This window comes from Ornithorhynchus anatinus, chromosome 1, assembly GCF_004115215.2.
Source record: "Ornithorhynchus anatinus isolate Pmale09 chromosome 1, mOrnAna1.pri.v4, whole genome shotgun sequence".
In the NCBI taxonomy this organism is placed as follows: Eukaryota; Metazoa; Chordata; class Mammalia; order Monotremata; family Ornithorhynchidae; genus Ornithorhynchus; species Ornithorhynchus anatinus.
In genome coordinates this window covers 39,878,168-39,895,761 of record NC_041728.1, presented here as the reverse complement: position 1 = coordinate 39,895,761, position 17,594 = coordinate 39,878,168, and the positions used below count along the sequence as shown (strand labels likewise).

General features: G+C 50.4%; 1 protein-coding gene across 6 annotated transcripts in view; it reads right to left on the bottom strand.

Moving 5' to 3' along the window:
• Window positions 1-17,594, bottom strand: part of GPATCH2L (G-patch domain containing 2 like) — a 108,190-nt gene that overhangs the window by 46,955 nt on the left and 43,641 nt on the right. For 5 of the 6 annotated variants that reach the window (XM_029047734.2, XM_029047854.2, XM_029047593.2 and 2 more), the window contains exons 1-2: window positions 4,756-4,829; window positions 1,458-2,138 (exon numbers count right to left, since the gene is read on the bottom strand). In XM_029047734.2, coding sequence (XP_028903567.1) covers window positions 1,458-2,128 — 671 coding nt within the window. In that variant the 5' untranslated portion in view covers window positions 2,129-2,138; window positions 4,756-4,829. Of the gene's footprint in view, window positions 1-1,457; window positions 2,139-4,755; window positions 4,830-17,594 lie in introns of those variants that run through there. The other variant, XM_029047647.2, reaches the window with a different exon arrangement.

Sequence of the window (17,594 nt, the reverse complement as noted above, 5' to 3'; positions counted from 1 at the left end):
TGTAGATAGAGCACAGGCTTGGAAGTCAGAAAGACCTGGGTTCTAATCCCGGCTCCGCCACTCGCCTCCTGTGTCTCCGCCTCAGTTCCCTCGTCTGTAAAATGAGGAGTGTATAATAAGGGACAGGGCTGTGTCCAACCCAATTATCTCGTATCTATCCCAGCGCTCAGAATAGGGCCTGGCACATAGTAAGCACGTAACAAATATCACAGTCATTATTATTAGGAATAGCAAAACCTCAGGTTTACTGAGCAAGGAAACCCAGTCAACTGGAATTCACCTATCAACCGAGTCTTCGGGAAGGCGTCGAAAGCCAAACCACAAGCTCACCTTAATCTCTTTCTTAAGATAGGGGAAAAGCAAGAAGGCGGGTTAAGAACCAAGCAAAAAGAGGGTCTAATGTGAAGGACCAAGCAAATGAACTCAAATATCCTCAACTTATGAAGTCCCTGCCACTGATTTCTTCTTTTTCCAAATGAATTTCACACTAGACTAGGATCTAGTGCAGAAGGCACGTTTGGCAGGGTGCTAAAATTCCAAGTTGAAAGAGAAAAAGGCCCATGGAAAAGAAGTCAGATCAACTCAAAATGAAATACCTAGCTGGGGCTACAGCTTCTTAGAGCTACTAGATCCCATCCATTTACTCCCAGGGGGCCTGGTAGGTAAAGGAAGTCGGAACCGTTAGGACAAACCTACTGATATTTTCACCACGAACCCTATCCGTTTAATCCTTTCCGTGAGAAGGCCATCTACGGAATTGGGGATCTGTGAAATAACCATCTCTTATCCCAGCAAGGAGCACATACGGTAAGGAACGAGGAGGCTGAGGCTCTGGGAATGGCATGTCAGACTAGCTAGGGGCTCTGGTTTGAACAAGATCAGTTCTAAAAGCATGGGGTTTACGTTCCTGAAGAACCCTGCTGCGTGGAAAACATACGATACCCTGCCCGGACCGACTCCGTCACACGTGCGCACGGTGGGTTCTAATCCCAGACGGACACGCGTCGCCGGAAGAACCTTCCCTAATTCTCCCTCCAGCAGTCCATCCAAAGCGTGTAGTGAAAATAAGTGCTGCGGGAGCACCGATAACTTTAAAACTTCAGTGTCTCAAAAGAGCGCTCGCTCTACCTGACGTGTCAGACACGTCGGCAACCAGGTTTTGATTCCCACTTCAGGGGTACGTACTAGACGGGCGAAATTGGAACAAGCGCCCGCAAAATGAAGCGTCTCTCTCGTACGCAGAGACTGAGCTCGCCCAACCCAAGAGCCCCGAGATTTTGCACGCTACCTCCGGCCACTCTGGCAAGCGTCGGGGGATTATAAACCGATCGATTATCAGAACCGCCCAGCTGTCTTCGGCAGTAAGGGGCAGGTGGTGACCGCAGGACTTCGGACCCTGGGCGGAGGCGGGGGACCCTCCCCTTCCACCGAGCGGGAGGAGGTGGGCAAGCTCTCACCATTCTGACATGTTCTCGTCAGAGCCCTGTTTCTGTTCGTCGGCTTCGCACTCCATCCTCTCCTTGCGGCCCGTCTTGCCGAGAAAGGTCCTGTTTTCCGCCGACTCGCAGAGCCCGTGAGTCGCCGAGGACCAGGGGGCGTTCTCCTTCCAGCGGGACAGTCGCTGCTTCTTGGCCGACTTGAAGCGGCAGCCCCTCTCGTAGGTCCACTCTGACACCTTGAGTTTCTGCTGGAGGCTAGCGGCCACCTCCGACGTGACCCGCTTCACCTTCCGCCGGCGCCTCAGGGGCCTGCAGGGCGCGTTCTCGGTAAAGGAGTCGGACTCGGGCCAGGAATGCTGCTTGCTCTTTAAGGTGGCGCCCAGGGTGGGGTGCCGCCCGGCCACCAGCGTGTCATCAGAGTCGCTGAAGTTGGCGGTGGCGGCTGCGGCGGCCACCTCCCGACAGTCCTTGGTGGCCTCGTCCAGGCTGGACTCCGAGGCCTCGCTGTAGCAGCAGGCGTGTTCTGCCAGGTGAGCGAAATCGGAGCGCCGCTTCCGGCCCCGCCGCTTGCGAAGCTGCCGGCGCTGCTGCCGAGGGCTCAGCGCCATCTCTTCCCAGAGCTCGTCCAGTTTGTTCTGCTCCGACGTCTGCTCCAAGGCCGAAGCCAGGTCGTGCACCAGCTCATCCATGAGGCCTTACCTGCAAAACACAACAAAATGAGCCGGGGCCCGCGGCCCGGCTTCGGGACCACCTCAAGGGGGTCGGAGCTCAGCAGAGCTCACCTGTGTCAGAAGGAAACATTTTGAGGCCACTATTCAACTCGTTACCTTCCAATTCCTTCCCAATAATCCAGCCTTCCCTCCTCTTCTCCCGTGAAAAATGGGCGACTGCAGCCCAGGTCCCCGTCAAGGACCTTACTTAAGGCAGGGTTCCGGGGTGACTGCTCCCAAGAGAGGGTGTGGCCCTTTCCTTGGGCACAGAGACCCAAGAAATGGGTTTTGATAGTGAGATCTGCAGAGGTGGAGGAAAAATCCAGGCCAAGACCAGGGTGGAAACAACTGAAACGCTTTCAGGGTCGGAGGGCCGTCAATAAGGGCACAACTGAAGCCCCCCCCACGTCAGAGTTCCGTGAGGATGGACGACGCGCTATTTTTCTAACGAAACAAGTTCACACAAATGTTAAAAACATCATTTGGACTTCTGCAACAGCAACGGTTGACCTGAAGGATCAACAGGGCAAGTCAGAAAGGGAACCATTTACCAAGCCACACTACCCTTATTAAAACACTTCAAACTATTCCGGAACTTTAGTTCACTTAAGGCCTCGTGGGGCTAGCGGTCCTCGGTACTGAGAAATCGTACATTCGCCGAGTTCCGCAGCGCAGGGGGCCTAACAACTGAATAGACACCGACCGATGGTCTTTATTAGGGAGCACACGTACCTCCTGAAAGAGTGGCCGTGACCGCTACCTTCCCGGAGCTAACGACTACAGCAGGTCACGGTATTCACTGTGATTTAGGATTGGTGTGGGGGGGCACCCCGATAAACTATGGCACCGTCACCAACTCTTCCTGCGGCGAAGCTACGGCGTCTCCCACGCACGAAGCCACGCGTCTTCACGGGGTTGAACGCAATCCAACTTTTCATCTCCAAAGCCCAAAGGCCTCAATATCTGGGGCCGGCCTGCGGACGGCCCAACCGGTCAAGGGTGCGTAGGTATGCGTCGACGGATGGATGGCCACTAGGTACTCTTTGGGGCCCGATCGTGTTGCTTCCCTACAGCTTCTTGTCCTAAAATTACCGGCTCCCTGTTCTAGTGGGAGGCTGGCTAGAAGCAGCGTGGCTCCGTGGACGGAGCACGGGCTTGGGCGTCGGAGGTCGTGGGTTCTAATCCCGGCTCCGCCGCTTGCCAGCTGTGTGACTTTGGGCAAGTCATTTCACTGGGCCTCACTTACCTCACCTGTAAAATGGGCATTAAAAACAGACAACCTGATCACCTTGTATCCCCTAGCACTTAGGACAGTGCTTTGCACATTCACTCACTCATTCAATAGTATTTATTGAGCACTTACTATGTGCAGAGCACTGTCCTAAGCGCTTGGAAGGCACAAATTGGCAACAGATAGAGACTGTCCCTGCCCACTGATGGGCTACAGTCTAATCGGGGGAAATGCACATGTAAGCGCTTAACAAATACCGCCATTTCTATTATTTATTTTAATTGGCAGGGAATTCCCCGAGGCTGCCCCAAGAGTCCACTTTGGTAGCCCGGCCAAGAGGGCAAGAAGTTGACGGGGGTGGGGGGGCTTCCCAGCCTGGCAGAAAGAAAGGGGTGGGGGGTGGTGAACAGGTGGGTGTGCACATCCCCCCTCCCCCCACCCCCCCCGAGACAGGCAGAGAGCGAGAGAGACCAACGAGAGACAGAGACAAGGCAGGGAAAGGGCAGTCCAGGACTGTCCCAGAGAAGGGCCACCCGGGCGGGCCCCGACAGGGCGGGCCCTGGGCCCTCCATCCCCTCGAGGAAAGGGAGAAGAAGAAGAAGAAGAATGATGTTGGTATTTGTTAAGCGCTTACTCTGTGCAGAGCACTGTTCGAAGCGCTGGGGGAGACAGAGGGGAATGAGGTTGCCCCACAGGAGGCTCCCAGTCTTCATCCCCACTTTCCAGATGAGGGAACTGGGGCCCAGAGAAGAATAACAACGTCGGTATTTGTTAAGCGCTTACTATGTGCAGAGCACCGTTCTAAGCGCTGGGGGAGACAGAGGAGCAGCAGCCGGTCCCACGGGAGGCTGCCGGTCTTCCTCCCCATTTGGCAGAGGGGGCCACCGAGGCCCCGAGAAGCGAAGTGAGCGGCCCCCAGCTGCCCCGGGGCAGAGCCGGGATTGCAACCCCGTGGCTTAGTGGCCAGAGCCCGGGCTTGGGAGTCAGAGGTCATGGGTTCGAATCCCGGCTCGGCCGCTTGTCAGCTGGGTGACTGGGGGCAAGTCACTTCACGCCTCTGGGCCTCAGTGACCTCATCCGTAAAACGGGAACGAAGACTGTGAGCCTCCTGTGGGACGACCTGATTGCCCTGTATGTACCTCAGCGCTTAGAAGAGTGCTCCGCACATAGTAAGCGCTTAACAAATGCCAGCATGATTAACCCGGGACCTCCGACTCCCCGGGCCCGGGCTCCCTCCGCGGCGCCCCGCCGCCTGCAGCCGGCCTCGCGGCAGAGCGGGGAATCCGGGGACGAGAAGCGGGAGGGGGCGGCGGCCCGAGGTGGGGCGGGTCTGGGTTCGAATCCCCCCCCCCCCGCCCGGCCCCGGCCCACTCACCGCCGCCGGCCGCCCGGACGGGCCTCGCCGCCTGCTCCCGCGGGCGGGGACGCGCCCGACGCACGTCACTTCCGGCCCCCTCCCCGGAGCAGCGGGGGGCGGGGCCCCGGGCGGAAGGCCGGCGCGCGCCCCGCTCCCATTGGCCGACGCCTCCGCCCCGCCCACCCCATGACGTCATCCCCCGCCTCTGAGGGAGGGGGGGGGGGCGGCCCGGCCTTAGCCGTAGTAATAATAACCATCGCGTTGGGCGGTGTTAGGCGCTTGCTGTGTGCGGAGCGCGGTGCTAAGCGCTGGGGGAGACCCGGGGGTCGTCGGCAGCTGGGCCCCCGTGCTAATAATGTTAGCCCTTGTTAAGCGCTTACGCTGTGCTGAGCGCTGGGAGAGAGGCAAGTTAATCAGGTTGTGATAATAGCCACGCTGGTCTTTGTTAAGCGCTCGCTCTGTGCAGAGCGCTGGGCTAAGCGCTGGGGGGGGAGGGGGGGAAATGGTCCCACGTGATAATAATAATAATAATAATGGGGGTCTTTGTTAAGCGCTTCCTCTGTGCAGAGCGCTGTTCTAAGCGCTGGGGGGGGGGGGGCGGGGGAGACAAGTTAATCAGGTTGTCCCACGTGATAATAGTGATGTTGGTCTTTGTTAAGCGCTTGCTGTGGGTAGATTCAAGTTAATCAGGTCCATTCTCTTCCCCTCTTCAAATCCCTACTTAAAGCTCACCTCCTCCAAGAGGCCTTCCCAGACTGAGCTCCCCTCTTTTTCCCTCTGCTCCCTCTACCCCTCCCCACCTCTCCTTAGCTAAACCCTCTTCTCCCCCCTTTCCCTCTCCTCCTTCCCCTCTCCCTTCCCATCCCCTCAGCACTCGTCTGCTCAACTGTATATATTTCCATTACCCTATTTATTTTGTTAATGAAATGTACATCGCCTCGATTCTATTTAGTTGCCATCGGTTTTTACGAGATGTTCTTCCCCTCGACTCTATTTATTGCCACTGTTCTCGTCTGTCCGTCTCCCCCGATCAGACCGTAAGCCCGTCAAACAGCAGGGACCGTCTCTATCTGTTGCCGACTTGTTCATCCCAAGCGCTTAGTGCAGTGCTCTGCACCTAGTAAGCGCTCAATAAATACTATTGAATGAATGAATGAATGAAAGGTTGTCCCACGTGATAATAATAATGTTGGTCTTTGTTAATTATTGTTATTTATTGCCATTGTTCTTGCCCGTCTGTCTCCCCCCATTAGACCGTGAGTCCGTCAATGGGCAGGGACTGTCTCTATCTGTTGCCGATTTGTCCATTCCAAGCGCTTAGTACAGTGCTCTGCACATAGCAAGCGCTCAATAAATACTACTGAATGAATGAGGGTTAAGCGCTTACTCTGTGCAGAGCGCTGTTCTAAGCACTGTGGGGGATACAGGGTCATCAGGTTGTCCCACGTGAGGCTCACAGTCTTCATCCCCATTTTACAGATGAGGGAACTGGGGCACAGAAAATAATAATGTTGGTATCTGTTAAGCGCTTACTATGTGCCGAGGACTGTTCTAAGGGCTGGGGGGAATACAGGGTTATCGGGTTGTCCCAAATTCAGCTCCCAGTCTTCATCCCCATTTGACAGATGAGGGAACTGAGGCACAGAGAATAATAATAATAATGTGGGCATTTGTTAAGCTCTTACTACGTGCCGAGCACTGTTCTAAGCGCTGGGGTGGATTCAGGGTCATCGGGCTGTCCCACGTGAGGCTCCCAGTCTTCATCCCCATTTGACAGATGAGGGAACTGAGGCACAGAGAATAAGGATGTTGGCAGTTGTTAAGCGCTTACTATGTGCCGAGCACTGTTCTAAGCGCTGGGGGAGATACAGGGTCATCAAGACGTGAGGCTCAAAGTCTTCATCCCCATTTTACAGATGAGGAGACTGAGGCACAGAGAGGTTAAGTGACTTGCCCACAGTCACACAGCTGACAAGTGGCAGAGCCGGGAGTCAAACTCATGACCTCTGACTCCGAAGCCCAGGCTCTTTCCACTGAGCCATGCTGCTAATAATAATGTTGGTCTTTGTTAAGCGCTTACTATGTGCAGAGCACTGTTCTAAGCGCTGGGAGGGGGGATACAGGGTAATCGCCCAACAATGGGCAGGGACTGTATCTGTTGCTGATTTGTCCATTCCAAGCGCTTAGTAAAGTGCTCTGCACATAGTAAGCGCTCAATAAATACTATCGAATGAATAATCAGGTTGTCCCACGTGAGGCTCACAGTCTGAATCCCCATTTTACAGATGAGGTCACTGAGGCACAGAGAAGTGACTTGCCCACAGTCACCCAGCTGACAAGCAGCGGAGCAGGGATTTGCACTCATGACCCCTGACTCTCAAGCCCGGGCTCTTTCCACTGGGCCACGCTGCTTCATTATTATATATATTACAGAAAATATATATATATAATGATAATAAGTCTGGTACTTGCGAAGCGCTTGCGTGGCTCAGCGGAAAGAGCCCGGGCTTGGGAGTCAGAGGTCATGGGTTCGAATCCCGCCTCTGCCACTTGTCAGCTGGGTAACTGTGGGCAAGTCACTTCACTTCTCTGGGCCTCATCTGTAAAATGGGGATGAAGACTGTGAGCCTCACGTGGGACAACCTGATGACCCTGTATCTCCCCCAGCGCTTAGAACGGTGCTCTGCACATAGTAAGCGCTTAACAAGTACCGACTTATTTTTTTTTGGCTATGTGCTGAGCACCGTTCTAGGCGCTGGGGTACAATTTGGGTCTCTAGCCCTCCAGCTGCCGGTCCGCCTCGTCCTCGTTTCCCCTGGACTTCACCTAGCATCCGTGCCTTGTGCAGGTGCTCCCGATTCTGTGACCAACATATGCTCGTCCAAGCCGAGGTACTTGGACTTCCACTTTGGCTTAATTTGCTCTAAAATCCATCTGTTTTAAAATGGATTCTAAAATATAAATAGATACAATTATGTAAATAGATAACATGTGAATATGTAGAACTATAGAAAATATAAACATAAAATCCATGTGTAAGTAAACACGTCGACCCTAAGCTGACCCCGTCAAGTGTAGGGATAAAGGGGATGCCGTCCGTCCTGCCTGCCCCGGGTGCTCAGAAATATCATTTTGAATCTCTCCCTCAGCCCCCTCCGTTGGCAGATTCTGCAATTAACGGCATTTATCAATAAATGGTATTCATCGAGTGCTTACTGTGTGCCGAACACCGTACAGGACAACAGAGTTGGTAAATGTGACCCTTACCCACAAGGAGTTTATAATCTACAGCGGGAGATAGATGGTAGATTAGCGATAGGGGAAATTGAAGTATAAGAATGGCCGAGCACTGTTCTAAGCTCCGATATGTACATAAATGCCGAGGAGTTAAGAGTGGGGCAAATATCAAATGTCCAAAGACCACAGATTGACGTGCATAAATGATAGAGAAAGGAGAGCGTGCTGGGGGAAAGATGGCTTAATTGTGGAAGGCCTCTTGGAGGAGATGTGATTTTAATTAGGCTTTGAAGGTGGAGATAATAATAATAACGTTGTCGTTTGTTAGGCACTTACTATATGCCGAGCACTGTTCTAAGCGCCGGGGTAGACACAGGGGAATCAGGTTGTCCCACGTGGGACTCACAGTCTTCATCCGCATTTTACAGATGAGGTAACTGAGGCACCGAGAAGTTAAGCGACTTGCCCAAAGTCACACGGCTGACTTTGTGACTTAGAGATGGTGGTGGTCTGGTGTATATGGAAGTTTCTGGGTAGGGGGAGGAGGTGGGAAAGGGGTTGACCGACACAGTGAGCAAGCTGCTGCTAGAGGAGTGAAGTGTGCGGGCTGGGCTGTAGTAAACCAGTGAGGTGAGGTAGGAGGGGGTGAGCTGATTGAGGGTTTTAAAGCCAACGGTAAGAGGTCCGTTTGATGCGGAGGTGGATGGACAGCCGTTGGAGGCCCTTGAGGAGTGGGAAATGTGGACTGAACCGTTTTTTAAAAGAATAAAATGATCCGTGCCGCAGTGAGGTATGGGGGGAGAGGCAGAAGGCAGGGAGATCAGCCAGGAGGCAGATGCAGTCGTCAAGGCGGGATAGGATAAACACTTCCGTCGGCATGGTGGCAGTTTGGATGGAGAGGAAAGGGCAGATTTTAACAATGTGTGAAGACAGAAACGACAAGATTTGGTGACAATACGTGGCTGGAACGAGAGACGTGAGTCGAGAACGATGCCGAGGTCATGGCTTGTGAGATGAGGAGGACGGTGGTATTATCTACAGTGAGGGAGCGATGGGAAAGACGGGGTTTGGGTGGGAAGATAAGGAGTTCATTTTCGGACATGTTAATTTCTACATCCGCTCTATCTTCATCAGGCTGCCTCAATAACAGAATTCTGTGACAGCGTTGAGCTGTGTGTGGCCAAGATAGATTTTACATATTGGCTTCTCTTTGCCTGGCTCTTGGTCCGGTAGAAATAATAATAATGATGGCATTTGTTAAGCACTTACTATGTGCAAAGCACTGTTCTAAGCGCTGGGGTCAGAATCGAGGGTTCTAATCCCGGCTCCGCCACTTGTCAGCTGTGTGATTCTAGGCAAGTCACTTCACTTCCCGGTGCTTCAGTTACCTCGACTGTAAAATGGGAATTAAGACTGTGAGCCCCCACATGGAACAACCTGATTACCTCGTACCTACCCCAGCACTTAGAACAGTGCTTGGCACATAGTAAGCGCTTAACAAATACCATCATTATTATTATGACAGACAGGGACGAGAGCGCACAAGGCAGCACACCAGTCCTCACTACAGGTTCTTGGTGGCAGAACTGAGGCTCAGCTGTCAGTATGGCTTTCCTGGAGCAGGCTGACAAATTACCTCCGTTTTCTTGAGGCTCATCATCAGTCCATAACGCCTGAATTATTCAGCAAAGAAGTTTATAATCCCACTTGCTCATCTTCTTGGGTGCGTTGCCCCTAGGGTGCGGTTGTCTGCTTACAGTAATCTCGAATCCCGATCTCGGACTTTGGATGACGCTAGGGGTTTGATGCGGTCGGGAGAGTTACCTAGAGGGGAAATGTATTCTAGCGCCTGCAGCCAGAGCTGTTGTGGACGGTTGTGAAGAATAAATAGAATGGGACCAGACCCAGGATGCTTTTCTCCATTGATACTAACAGTATTAATGGTGATATTAAGCACTGGGGTGAATACAAGCCAATCGGGTTGAATGCAGTCCCTGTCCCACGTGGGGTTCAAGGTCTCAATCCCCATTCTAAAGATGAGGTAACTGAGGTGCAGGGAAGTGAAGTGACTTGCCCGAGGTCACGCAGCAGACGAGTGGTGGAGCTGGTAGAAGAACCCAGGTCCTCCTGACCCCCCAGGCCCATGCTCTATTGACTAGGCCAGGCTGCTTCCCCCTTGCAATGGGGAATGGATCAGACGGGGCACGCCAGGCTCTGACCACTCCAGCCACGCCATAGTGAAGTGGTCTCCGAATCTCTGTAAACTTTTCAGGGCAGCCAGATCTCTTAAATGGTTTTCAGAGTCCAGAGCCACTGATTACGTCAAGATGAAAAATGTAAGGTCCATATGATCGGGGATCATTTCTATTTTACCTCTCTCAACCACTTAATACAGTTCTCTATCCCCAGTAGGGGCTTCGTTCATTCGTTCAGTCAGTCATTCAATCATACTTATTGAGCGCTTACTGGGTGCCCAGCACTGTACTAAGCGCTTGGGAGAGTACATTATAACAATCAACAGATGCTGTGGGTGGGGTATGTGTCTACCAACTCTGTTATATTGTATACCGTTACACTGTATTCTGCGTTTGCATACGGTAAGTGCTCAATAAATACCTTTATGGGTCCTAATCCCGGTTCTGCCACTTTCTTGCTGTGTGACCTTGGGCAAGTCACTTCACTTCTCTGTGCCTCTGTTACCTCATCTGTAAAATGGGGATTGAGACTGTGAGCCCCATATGCAACAGGGACTGTGTCCAACCCAATTTGCTTGAATCCACCCCAGCACTTAGTACGGTGCCTAGCACGTAGCATGCACTTAAAAAGATCATTATTATTGTTATTATTATTGATTGATTGATATCGATTGATCAAAGTATGAATGCAAGGAGGAAATTCAGGTGTGGACGACTGACCTATTTCCTGGGGCTTGGAACCAGATTATTGGTTTTCTGGCAGACAGTATGAGATTGGATTTCATTGGCTGGGATCTCACAGGATCTTAAATTAAAAAGTTTATTCGAGATATGCGGGAACATGAAACTGCCATAGGGGAAGGAGGATAATAGAAAATTTGGAAATTTCCATTTTTTAAGTCACTGGCACCTTGTTCATATTACTGGAGGGGCTTATTCAGCTAAGAAAACTAGAGCCGGCCCAAATGCCCAAGTCCTAAAAGAAATCCGAGTTGGCTTAATGAGGATCTGGCAGTGGCCTAAAAAAGTGTTTAATATACTCTGACTCTGAATCTCCTCGTAGTTCTTATTTCTTTGATTTTCAAAGGACTCTGTTTCGGTGGGGAAGAAGTTGTTTTGTTGCAGGCTAATGCAGAAGCAGCATACAGCATGGGCTTGGGAGTCAGAGATCGTGGGTTCTAATCCTGGCTCCGCCGCTTGTCTGCCGTGAGGCTTTGGGTGAGTCGCTTCACTTCTCTGCGCCTTAGTTATCTCATCTGTAAAATGGGGTTTAAGACTCTGAGCCCTGGGACTGTGTCCAACCTGATAATCTTGTATCTACCCCAGCACTTAGAAGAGTGCCTGGCACTTTGAAAGTGCTTAAAAATAACATAATAATAATTATTATTATGACTACTGCAGTGCATAATGCAAGAACGGAAGGAATGTGTGGTGTAGAAAAACTTGAGTTCCCACAGTGCAGATGTTGAGGTGGGTAGAACTTTTGTGGGTCTGAATTTTTTAAAATGAACACAAGCGCTGATCAGACTGTTTCATAAGAAATGATGACCTTCATAAGCACCTCTATGAGACTCAGCTCATCACTGATGCTCTGCTCGCTGGAGAATTCATAGTGGAGTTTTTCTTCCCCAAAGAAATTGTCAGTAGCCATAAATTTCAGATACCTTAGTTTGGCAAACCTCTTAAATGAAGCACTCAGTGTATTGTTACCATGTTGAAGAAAGCAATCCAGATCATCCGGCAGAAATTACATTTTATAAACTCTCAAGAGTTGTTTCCTGTTCAGGGCTCCATTATCTCCTATTTAAAAACGTTCTTTTTTTCTTATAGTATTTCTTAAGTACTTACTATGTGCCAGGCACTGTACTAAGCACTAGAGTAGATACAAGCTAATCACGTTGGACACAGTCCATGTCAGTCAATCAATCGAGCAACAATTGCATTTTTTTTGAGCACTTATTGTGTGCAGGGCCTATACTAAGTGCTTGGGAGAGTACAATATAACAACGTAACAGATACACATTCCCTGTCCACATCAAGCTTACAGTCTAGAGGGAGAGACGGACATTAATATAAAGAAATAAATTACCGATATGTACATAAGTGCTGTGGAGATCGGGGCGGTGACTAAAGGGAGCAAGTCAGGGTGACACAGAAAGGGAGTGGAAAAAGAGGAAAGGAGGGCTTAGTCAGGGAAGGCCTCTTGGAGAAGATGTGCCTTCAGTAAGGCTTTGAAGGTGGGAGAGTAATTGTCAGATATGAAAACAGAGGGTGTTCCAGGCCAACGGCAGGACATGGGCCAGAGGTTGTCGGTGAAATAGACGAGATTGAGGTACAGTCAGCAGCTTGTCTCATGTTCTTAATCCCTGTTTTACAGATGAGTTCACTGAGGGACAGAGAAGTTAATTAATGTTGGTATTTGTTAAGCGCTTACTATGTGCAGAGCACTGTTCTAAGCGCTGGGGTAGATACAGGGTAATCAGGTTGTCCCACGTGAGGCTCACAGTTTATCCCCATTTTACAGATGAGGTAACTGAGGCCCAGAGAAGTGAAGTGACTTGCCCACAGTCACACAGCTGACAAGTGGCAGAGCCGGGAGTCGAACCCATGACCTCTGACTCCGAAGCCCAGGCTCTTTCCACTGCGCCACGCTGCTTCCCCAAGTTAAGCGACTTGCCCAAGGTCACACAGCAGACAGGTGGCAGAGCCGGAATCAAAACCCAGGGCCTCTGACTCCCAGGCCTGTGCTCTATCCACTAAGCCATGCTTTTTCTCAATATTTGGTATATTTGATTGAAGGACCTTCATTCTAATCTTTACTCCATCCCTTGTCTGCTGTGTGAACTTGGGCAAGTCACTTCTCTGTGCCTCTATTACCTCATCTGTAAAATGGGGATTAAGACCGTGTGCCCCATGTGGGACAGGGGCTGTGTCCAACCTGATTAGCTTGTATCTTACACCAGCACTTAGTACAGTGCCTGGCACAGAGTAAGTGCTTCCAAATACCTTTAAAAAAAACGAACCAACAGTAAAAACAGCTTTCCCCTCTTCTCCCCACACCTCCATTTTACTGCAACCTTTTACATGGTCTTTCCTGAATGCCCAGATTTTTTGACATCACTGATCTTGTTAAATAGTAATAATAACAACAGTAATAATAATAATCATACATATTAAGCATTCACTATGCCAAATGGTGGAACAGATAAAAGACAATCAGATGGGACCCCCCAGTCCCTGTCCTACACATGGCTCTCAGCTTCGGGAGGGGGGCATATTGGGAATAACAGGTAGTTCATCCTCATCTTACAGAGGAGGAAATTGAAGCTTAGAGAGCCTAAGTGACTTGCCTAAGGACACAGGGCAGGCAAAGGACAGAGTTGAGACTAAAACCCAGGTCTCCTGTCCCCCACACCTGGGCTTTTTCTAGTAGGCCATGTTGCCTCCTATGGCCATGTACATTACAGACAGACTTACAAACTCAGGCCTGGAATTTGGTAGTTTGGGGCATAGACGATGAATTCTGATATCTTTGCCAAGCACTGGAATCTCTTCAGAAATAGACAGTTGGCACGTGGTTACTCACCACGCCGCCGATGAGTTCGTCGTCCTCTGCTTTTCTTTGGTGTGTCTAATCCCCTCACCCTTTAAAAAGCACCCGTTGTTCGTCTTCCTTCATTTTACGCTCTAACGCCAAAGATTTTTCCACTGTCTTCCTGCTCCTCTTGCTGAGGATACTGCTGACATAATTAATGCTGCTGATTGATTTCATCAATTGAATATTTACAGAGCACATGCTTGAGAGACAGACCCAAAATCAAGGGCCATTCACCACCCTCAAGGAGCTTACAGTTTAATGGGGGAAGACAGGTAGACATGCCCTTTCTACAAATAGTGGAAGGAGGAGGGAGAAGAAAGATATGACGGGTGACAGCAAGAATATGTCAGAATGAGATGGATAAATAATTGAATGTATATAAGGTCTGAAGATGGATAAAAATGCAAAAGTTCTAAATGTGGCTCCTGGGTGGTTGTGACTTGGGAATGAATCGGGAAAGCTTCCTGAAGGAAATGGAGCATTACCAGGGCTTTGAAGATTGGAAGAATTATGGTATGGTGGAGCTGAAGCGGGAGGGAGCTTGGAGCAGGGGAAATGGCCAAAGCAAGGATAATAATAATAATAATATTTGTTAAGCACTTACTATATGTAAGGCACTGTAAAGCGTTGGGATCGATACGAGATAACCAGGTTGGACACGGTCTCTGCCCTACATGGCCCTCACAGCCTAAGTAGGAGGGAGTAGGAATTAATCCCCATTTTAAGGATGAGGTGATTGAGGCACAGAGAGGTTCAGCGACTTTCCCAAGGTCCCACAACAGACCGGCAGCAAAACTGGGATTAGAACCCAGGTCCTCTGAATCCCAGGTTTGGGCTCTTTCCACTAGGGCACGCTGCTTCCCAAGGTAGAAGGCAACTGAGGCTACAGCAGTGGGCTGGGAAGTAGCAGGAGAAGACAGACTGAGCTCCTCATCTTCCCTCCCAAGCCTGGTCCTCTCCCAGACTTCCCTATCACCGTGGATGGCATGGCCATCCTTCCCGTCTCTCAGGCCTGCAATCTCGGTGTCATCTTTGACTCGTCTCTCTCGTTCACCCCACAAATCCTATCCGTTACCGAGACCTGCCGGTTTCACCTTTACAATATCGCCAAGATCCGCCCTTTCCTCTCCATCCAAACGGCTACCTTACTGCTACGGGCTCTCGTTATATCCCGGCTAGACTACTGTGTCAGCCTTCTCTCCGATCTCCCTTCCTCCTCTCTCGCCCCGCTCCAGTCTATTCACTCCACTGCCCAGCTTATCTTCCTGCTGAAACGATCTGGGCATGTCGCTCCCCTTCTTAAACACTTATAGTGGTTGCCTATCAACCTCCGCTCCAAACAAAAACTCCTCACTCTAGGCTTCAAGGCTCTCCATCACCTTGCCCCTTCCTACCTCTCCTCCCTTCTCTCTTTCTACTGCCCACCCCGCACGCTCCGCTCCTCTGCCGCCCAGCTCCTCACCGTCCCTCGGTCTCGCCTATCCCGCCGTCGACCCCTGGGCCACGTCCTCCAGCGGTCCTGGAACGCCCTCCCTCCTCACCCTTCTCTTCCCCTCTTCAAAACCCTACTTAAAACTCACCTCCTCCAAGAGGCCTTCCCAGACTGAGCTCCCCTTCTCCCTCTACTCCCTCTACCGCCCCCCTTCACCTCTCCGCAGCTTAACTCTCTTTTCCCACCATCTCCCTCTGCTCCTCCCCCTCTCCCTTCCCATCCCCTCAGCACTGTACTCGTCTGCTCAACTGTATATATTTTCATTACCCTATTTATTTTGTTAATGGAATGTACATCGCCTTGATTCTATTTAGTTGCCATTGTTTTTATGAGAAGTTCTTCCCCTTGACTCTATTTATTGCCATTGTTCTTGTCTGTCCGTCTCCCCCGATTAGACTGTAAACCCGTCAAACGGCAGGGACTGCCTCTATCTGTTGCCGACTTGTTCATTCCAAGCGCTTAGTACAGTGCTCTGCACATAGTAAGCACTCAATAAATACTAATGAATGAATGAATGAATGAATGAAGGTCTTTAAAGCCAATGGTATGGTGTTTCTGCTTGATGTAGAGGGAACGGTAGCCATCAGAGCTTGCGGGGGAGCTGGAGAGAAATGTGTCAAGCAGTGTTTTAGGACAATGCCCTGGGAAGCAGCTTGTAGATCAGAGTGAATGAGGAAGAGGTTGGAGGCTGGAGGCTGAGACACCAGTGAGGAGGCTGATACAATAATATAACTGTGCTACCAAAAGGACTTTTTTATGCTCTTTGTGAAGTACTTACTATGTGTCAAGCATTGTTCTAAGCACTGGGGTAGATACAAGTTTATCACATTGGGCACAGTCCCTGTCCCATATGGAGCTCACTAAATAGGAGGGTGTGGAATTTAATCCCCATTTTGCAGTTGAGGAAACTGAGGCACAGAGAAATTAAGTGACTCTCTCAAAGTCACATAAGTGACTCTCTCAAAGTCACACAGCAAGCAATTGGCAGAGCTAGGATTAGAACCTAGGTCCCCTGATTCCTAGGCCCATATTCTTTCCACTAGGCCACGCTGCTTCTCATGCTTTTGAACCATGGTCTTGGTTTATTGGATGCAGAGGAAAGACTGGATGGGGAAATGCTGTGGAGAAGGAATAGGTAGGGTTTAGCAACAACTGAATGAAAGTGAGAGTTGAAAGCTATTGAACGGTTGAGGATCTGTCACAAAGGTGGCAGGCTTTTGGGACAGGGAGGTGTTAATGACAGAGATGGTAAATTTAGGAGGGGTGGGTTTGGGAGGAAGATGAGTTCAGTTGTGGAAATGCTGACTTTAAGGTACTAGGTGCTAAGAGAAGCAGCATGGCCTAGTAGAAAGAAGCACGGGCCTTGGTTCTAATCCTGACTCGGTCATTTGTCTGTTGTATGATCTTAGGCAAGTCATTCCACTTCTCTATGCCTGTTACCTCATCTGCAAAATTAGGATTTAGAATGTGAGTCCTGTGTCGTATGGGGACCGTGTCCAATCCAATTATTTCATATCTACCCCAGCACTTAGTACAGCACCTGGCACATAGTAAGTGTTTAACAAATACTATAAAAAAATAGATGAATATCCTTGAGGAGATGCCCTGGAGGCAAGAGGAAACGTGGGTCTGTATGGCCAGAAAGGAGTCGGCGGCCAGACAAGTAGATTTGGAAGTTATGTGCTCAGTGGGTGTAGATGAAGCTACAGGAGTGGCTCATCTCCAAGGGACTGAGCCTAAAGCAAGTAGATTAAGGGCCCAGAACCAAGCTTGGCAAGCCACTCAGAGTTAGGGGATGAGAGTTGGAAGAAGAGTCTGGAAATAAAACTGATAAAGAGAGGTCACTGAAGGAGGAGGAATACTCAGGGGAGAACAGGCTCAGTGGACCAAGAACTTGTAGCATTTCTAGGAGGGGGAAAGGAGCCATTAGGGTTGAAGTTTGGCAAGACATCAAAGGGGATGAGGACAGAGTAGAGCCTTGGGACTTGAAGAGCTCTTTGGTGACTTTGCTGTCCTTTCACTCCACTGAGACTCCATCCCAGATCAGACTGCCATGGGTCAAGATGAGATTTGGTGGGGCGAGAGTAAAAGCAGTGGGCAACCCTTTGGAAGAGTTTGGAACCGAATGGCAGCGGAGAAACGGGGTGATGGATAAAGGAAACTGTGGGATCCAGAGAAGGTGAGTTTTAGAATAGGAGGGGTGTGTTTGAGAGAGGGGAAGGAGCCATCAGAGAGGAGAGGGAGGCAGAAGGAAGATGCAGGGAGGGGAAACCCGGCCTGAGGCACAGGAAAAGGTGATGGATTTTAAGAACAGGCAGGAGACCTCCTCAGCAGG